This window comes from Triticum aestivum, chromosome 5B, assembly GCF_018294505.1.
Source record: "Triticum aestivum cultivar Chinese Spring chromosome 5B, IWGSC CS RefSeq v2.1, whole genome shotgun sequence".
Classification (NCBI taxonomy): Eukaryota; Viridiplantae; Streptophyta; class Magnoliopsida; order Poales; family Poaceae; genus Triticum; species Triticum aestivum.
Window position 1 is genome coordinate 6678245 of NC_057807.1, and position 7527 is coordinate 6685771.

The 7527-nt window shown below is 41.1% G+C and overlaps 1 protein-coding gene across 1 annotated transcript; it reads left to right on the forward strand.

The window, feature by feature from the left end:
• Positions 1-1109: 1109 nt before the first annotated feature.
• Positions 1110-4456, forward strand: LOC123110066 (obtusifoliol 14-alpha demethylase-like). The gene is made up of 3 exons (XM_044530472.1): positions 1110-1358; positions 2412-2935; positions 3254-4456. The coding sequence occupies exons 2-3, from the start codon at positions 2468-2470 to the stop codon at positions 4250-4252; spliced, it is 1467 nt and encodes a 488-aa protein (XP_044386407.1). The 5' UTR covers positions 1110-1358; positions 2412-2467; the 3' UTR covers positions 4253-4456.
• The last annotated feature ends 3071 nt before the right edge of the window (positions 4457-7527 follow it).

Here is a 7527-nt window from a genome sequence, read left to right on the forward strand (position 1 = left end):
TCCTGTCATCAACTTTAAGTAACACGCGCAAACCGTGCAATTTATAAATTCCGGTGGCTTTCCGGTGGCTTCAAGAAGGGAACGGCGCAAATAGCGCCGCCACCGCCGGCCTTAGCAGACGCCGAAGGCAAGTTTTTACCCAGATCAGTTCGAAGGGATCCAACTCTCGTGCACGGGCCGCCGTCACCACCAGCACCACCAGGCAGAACCCTAGAGCACCGGCAGATCAGCGAGCTGCCGGCACCACCGCATCCAGATCGCCGGCCACGCCGGGCCGCCGCCATCCCCCGCGCCGTCCGGGTCAGAGACGGAGCCGCCGACCGTGCACAGGGACCACCGCCGCCTGCACACGCCGGAGCGCCGCCGAGAGCCCAGCGCCCGCCACCGCTTGCCGAGGGCCATCGCCGCGCGCCCTGAGCGGACTCCCACGCACACCATGGGAAACTGCCATCGCCCCCAAGCCCGCGCCGCCAACCACCGCTGCGATCCGCCCGCGCCAGATCTAGCGAGCCATGGGAGAAGAGATCCCGCCGCCGCCGCCGCCGACCGGGCTTTGCCCGGCGGCGGCGAGGAGGAGAGGTCGGGGGAGGGACGAGGACGCGGCGGCGCTAGGGTTCCCCCCCAGTCGCCGCACAGGGGCGACATGGGAGGAGTCGGGAGGCTCTGTGTTGTATACACTAGTCTGTTGCTACTGTTGTGATCCTCTAGAATTTCTACCTTCCAAATATAATTAATGCATTGAATTTACCATGGCCTATCTTCTTGCATTGTATCCAAAATTACAAAAAAAAGAAATATATCCTAGATCTGTTTTCCCTGCCATGTGTTGAAAGCCCGAGTAGAAATGTGAGCTATTAAAGTTCAAAGATGAAAATTTCACTCTAGCTGAAGTTTAGTGATGAAAATAATGTCTTTTTTCAGTTTCATCCTCCTCTGCAAAATTTCTGATAAAGATAATATATTAATACCAAGACGATATATCCTTGACAATTAGGATGGCTTGTGATAGCACTAGCTATATTTAGCTGCCATCCAGTCATTGACTTTACTTCTATATGTAATAGCGTGTACCATCCTGTCATCAACTTTAAGTAACACGCGCAAACCGTGCAATTTATAAATTCCGTTGGCTTTCTGACTTTACATTTATATGTCATAGCGTGTACCATCTTCCCATTCCGCATGTAGGAGCAATCCAATATCTAACTTTGAAGGTCGATCTTTCTGATTGTCTAATAACGCTGGGCTGCGAGCTTATAAATAACGCTGCTCTCTTGGTACTCCTGCTATCAATGTTCCATTGAGACACACCTCACGGATGAGTTCAGGAACCTGGAAAGAATCGACTTGTGATTGAGGTATGCACATACTACCTATGCGTTCTCCTTTCAATTTGAGTGAATTCTCTGCTCAAACGAAACTGGCACTGCTATACCGTCATGTGCTACGCTTTACCTACATATGTTTCATATATCATCTTATTTAGATTAACTGAATACTGAGAACAGAGCGCTAGTTTCGTGGCTGGAGTTCGCATTGCAGTGGCAAACCCGCTTTTGAGTCCGTGTAGTGGGCTCCGCTAGGGTGCTATCCGCAATTTAAATCATGGAGAATTCTCATCTTCCACCTAAATAACAGACAGTTATTGGAGTGATTCTTCCCCCTTTAGCCAACGTTTCTTATTACTGGAAAAAAACTCACCAACTTAATTGGTAGGTGTATAAACGGCACTCGACCGACCTTTTTTCATGGCATCAACCGATCAACGTCTTGTTGTGTCATGTCCACATCTACAAAATCAACCTCAGCCATACCGACAGCTCAGCTAGAGGACAAATTATGATCTCACTTAGTTAGCTTATTCCCACAAAAACAAATCCCAAGAAAAATTTCTTAGGCCTTAGGTGGTGTTTTTCTTTTTGCGAAACTAGCAAAACCATGTCAAAGCTCTAGTTCGTGACATCTCCTAATGCAATTAGGGTTGCTAATTTTTGGCCCACAGAGTACTTTCTGACCCCTGTTTTGTTCAACCAAAAATGAACTAGATTCAAATTGATGTAAGTATTAATTTAGTTCATTTTGTTAAACTAAAGATTATCAAAGAATACTCTTAAAGTGTTATTTCCTCAAAAACCTACAGCCAGCACTTACAAGTTGTGAGATAATCCCCTGTCCTTGATGCAACCAACATGCGGTTGAGCTACCGGCAAACCACGGCCTTGTATGGATAAGCACAAGCTTGGGTTATTTTCCCATTCTAACATTGTGAGAACCAAGAAATAAACTGAATAGCAAATGTGAATCACCTTACAAATTAAACACACGTCAGTTTTGTCATCTCACTAAATTTAATTGTATAGATACATGCATATCTAACTTACTACCTCAATATATGTTCATGTTTTTTGCAGCGCCAGTCATATTGGGTTCATAGTTGGCTGCCTACATAACTATTAGACACGACATCATGGACATGCTGGCAACTAGAACCACATGGTTGGCCATAGCTCTCTTTTTCATAACTATTGTATCCACTAAGATTTCAAGATGGAAAAGCAATATCCATCATTTGCCCACAAGACCACTTCCACCTGTGGTGAATGTCCTTGCTCTCTTACCTTCGGTTTTTAAAAAGGGTTTTGGGGTTACAATCAATGATCTATACACAAGGTACGGCAGTGTATTTACAATAAATTTGCTTGGGCCAAAGATAACCTTGTTGGTTGGACCAGATGTCTCGGCTCATTTCTTCCAAGGGCTCGAGTCAGAGATTAGCTTTGGTAATTTTGCCGAGGTTACTGTTCCCATCTTTGGCCAGGAAGTTTTGTATGGTGTAGATGTCGCAACTCGCAGTGAGCAAGTAAACTTCCTGCTTGATATATTAAAGCCATCCAAGTTGCGAAGCCTCGTTGATCCCATATTTCAAGAAGTAGAGGTACATCTAAAAGAGCCCTTCACTTTATTTTGACTCCCTCTGGATTTTATTCAATATCACTATTTAAGTTTTTTGGTTTCATATATTCTCCAATACGCCTCTTCTAGAGGCAGTTTGCTTGGGTAAATTCCTTTACTTAAACTAAGTACATACGTAAGTTGACTATACAAGTACATGTGTTTTCGCAAGATGGCGTATGTGCTGGACCTGGTTTTGGCATTTGTCATTAGTTTTGGATGTAAGATATAGATGACAAGAGTAGTGATACCATGCATGTACGTTGCACTTGACTGATGGCTTTCTTATACTACTATGTAGGCCTACTTTGCAAACTGGGGACATGATGGCATAGTTGATCTTAAACATGAACTTGAGCAGGTGCTCATGTTTATCTCAAGTCGGTGCCTACTCGGATATGAGGTTCGGCAGATGATGCTGAAAGAAGTATACTCACTGTTCCATGAACTTGAGAATGGCTTAAACTTTTTCAGTTACTTGTTTCCATATATTCCAACTCCGACAAACCGCCGACGCGACAAGGCACACAATAGGCTGAAAGAAATATTCACCACAACTATCAGGTCACGCAGGAGTTCTAGCCGTGCCGAGGAGGATGCACTACAGAGGTTGATGGATTCCAAGTATAAAGATGGTCGCTCCATAACGGACGGAGAAATTTCTGGCATGGTCATGGCCCTCATCTTTGCTGGAAAACACCCAAGCTCTATCACTAGTATATGGACCGGAGCTTTCATGTTGAGCAACACCAAGTTCTTAATAGCTGCCATGGAGGAGCAAAAGCATATCCTTAGCAAGTACAAGAACCAAATAGGCTATGATGCCTTGTTAGAGATGGATACCCTGAATAGATGCATCAAGGAGGCGATTAGGATGCATACACCAGCACAAATGTTAGCTCGCAAGGCACATAAGAAATTCAAGGTGCAGACCAAGGAAGGCAAGGAATATGACATACCTGGAGGGCATACTGTTGTAATCCCTACGGCGTTCAACAATAAGCTGGCACACGTTTACACTGACCCTCATGTGTATGATCCGGATCGGTTTGGTCCTGGAAGAGAGGAGGATAAAGTTGGTGGTGAGTACTCTTTCACGACATTTGGTGGTGGAAGGCATGTTTGCCCTGGCATGGCCTTGGCTTACCTGCAAATTAAGGTGATATGGAGCCATCTGCTAAGAAACTTTGAGCTCAAGCTAATATCTCCTTTCCCCAATGCAGACTTGAGAAAGATGGGCCAAGAGCCTAAAGGAAAAGTAATGATAAGTTATAAGAGACATCAATTGTTGCACTGCTAGCCATTGATAAGTAGTAATACTAATAATCATACCTAGTTAGTTTAGAATAAGAATTTGGGTATGGAAAGGTTCGTCCCGAAGAAGGTTTTCCTGCTGTCTCCAAATTCAGTTAGACTTGATTTCTTTTACTCCAAGTTGTAATTGGCATTATAAGCCTTCCTTTGTTGATCAGTACAGACAGCCAAGTTGAATCTATTTTCACTACCTCGTCTTCTCTCTCCTCTTCCCCTCGTGTTGCTGTGCCAAGGATGCCTATCTGCAATGGTTTGTAAAGCATAAATTTCTAGTAGATGCATGCAAGGCATACTTCCCCACCTTACAAGAGGTGAATGGAGCCTTATAAGACATATCAAACCATAAATTATATGAAGCACTACACGGAGACTAACTATAGGACATTTCAAACCGTAAACTATATTAAGAGGTGCATGGAGACTTATTAGACATTTCAAACCTTAAATTGTCGATAAATGTATGAGGTAGACTTCCACACCTTGCAAATCCACCACAAGATAAACACACAAAAAATAATGCTTCTATCCTACTCACTAAAAAAATTACACTGAACAAATAGTTGAGTTACAAATATAACAACAGACCAATTATAGGGCACGACACACCACCGCGTCTCTACCCTACTAGTAAGAAAATTATGAGGCATGATACATGCCTCTGGCTAACTTCATGCATGTTGATCTATTCATGTGCGTGTGTTCTGGTCCCGATGTCTGCTTGAGCACCGACGAGATTTCGGGTCCTACAACTCGTTTGTACTACATGGTACCCGGCGCGTTGCTGCAGAAATTTGCGGATAAGAGTTGATGCAATGATAAATTTTGCAAATCATGAAAGGAAACATATACTTGTTAGCTGGCTTGCTTGCCGTAGAGCTTGGCCTCTATGCTTGCTATGTACCTGTTGCATGGCCTTGGGTGATGCAGTTATTGGCTATAGGTAAAGTGTTAATGCAGTATGATTTAGTTTAGTAGCTAGCTACTGTAGCATTTTGGCAGGTTTGTTGACATAGATGTAATCAAGATTTGGGAAGCAATGTCATGGAAAATTTGACATGACATATTCTTATTTTTGAACCATTTGCATATGCAACATGAAAAAAGTGTATATTGACAACAATTATAGTAAAATATACATAATCATCTCAATAAGGTGCATAGTATCCCATATACATCACAATTAAGACTTATCAGTTGCATAAGATAATCCATGTCTCACTACATGCACACGATCCATCATGTAATAACTAACTAAATAAGAGTTTGACTGGATTACAACCTAAACCACAATATAGCAAATTTAAATAGAAGGCAGTTCAGACCATATATAGTTGCAAAAGATGAATCCATATCTCACTACATGCATAGGATCATCGAGAATTAGTAGTAATTAGAGTTTGACTGGATAACAATTTAAGCCACACACAACTAATTAAAATAGAAGGCAGGTGTAGTTCGTTGATGCGTGTATGTGTGCTTGACGATGTGCTGCACACGGTAAAAAAGAGAGCATCATGGATACAGTTATCATCGTGTAATTAGGCCAGCAGAGAGAAACTGGTTTTTTTGATAATTTTGTGTGGACATGAAACTGATAATACCTTCTTTTTATTGTTGTTATCATCTCATGCTTCTTAGTTGTTCACTATCACATTGTTGTCTGCAATGCTGCTTGAGGATAGAAAGCAGGAATGGTGGATCTTATATTTGGAATTTGGAATGCTCTTGCTTGTGCTTTTTGCCAACCTGAAGATTAAGTTCTATAGCGTCAATATCTACCTCTTTTTTATTATGGCATGTAAATATTGCATTGGTGAGAAATTCCATGGAAAAAATGAATATCTATATGTTCTTACCTCTCTTTGTTGGTGTTTTATCTTCTGTAAATTTAATGATTCTTTTAGCTAAAGGGTGCTTGTGAAAAAAACGACATTCATGAATGTCATGTTCAATCTAAACCTGTAGATTTAAACAGTGTTCTATTTTTTTACTCATTTTGACCATTCTCAGTGTCAATAGTTGTGTCTTGGCAAGAGGGAGGTGTAGTATTATTTGAGTTCTCTAGTGTTCGGATCATCGGACTATGAGTAGCAAAAGTTAAGTCATATGTGTGTATATAGAGCTTGTAACTTCTATTTCGTGGCTAATGGCAAACTTTTCAATACTTATCTCTGAAGATGGTTGGGTCATTAGTTCTTTGCTTTGATATGGTTGGAAGTATTTCATGGTTCATGTTAGTCTTTTGTAGGGAATTAGGTTGAAATTAAAGAAGAAAAATATATCTCTGAATGAATAGAAATCGTATAACCTTTGTAGAGGGCAACATTTGTGCATTGTCGACCAAGAAGCTTTTCTTTGGGACATACCTTATGGGGAACCTGGACATTGAATCAATCATCACTGCAACAAGTATAACACAAAATCTTTGTATGGACGGGCCCAAAGAATCTCATTTGGTGTGACATAGCGACATTCTTGATGATTATCTATTTCATTGATTGTTTCATATGATGAATTGGATGGTCCAGCATTAGACTCCATTTCCAATCTGGTACAATAAAATCCTTTTTGTCGCGTACTTGAATGGATATTTGTACATCCAGTATCATCAGTGAACTTTGTGAGGAACAACAAATATGTTATTAATTTCAATCCATTTTTATTACATATTGTGTGAAAGTATTCTCTAATATAGAGGTTTGCTCATAGAAATCATTAGGGTATTTTTTGCATTATCCTAAGTAACTTCTATTCCTAAGTAGTGTAGAATACTGGCGTACCAAGTGTCGGAGTAACACTCGGAAGGCATAATATTATTTTTACCCAGAGGCCATAATATTCGGTTGTGTTTCTAGCATGGAATGCCAAATTTCTTTGAAGTTTCCGTCCTTACTTTCTACCATGTATTGATTTGCGCTCTACAGTCCATAGATTTTCGTAAGGAACTCATACTAAGACTATAATAGGAAAATAAAGCACTCTTCTTGTTGTCAAATTAAATGAAAAAATCTGTAACATTTGATATGACTAACATTACCAAAGCCAGCAAATAAGTACGTATATGACTAACTGAGGATCATGAAGCAATGAACTTATATCTTAGAGGTGAGACTGCATACTAGTGGAGTAGCAAGAGACCGTGATAACCCACAAGTATAGGGGTTCACAACAGTTTTCGAGGGTAGAGTATTCAACCCAAATTTATTGATTCGACACAAGTGGAGCCAAAGAATATTTGTAAGTATTAGCAGTTGAGTTGTC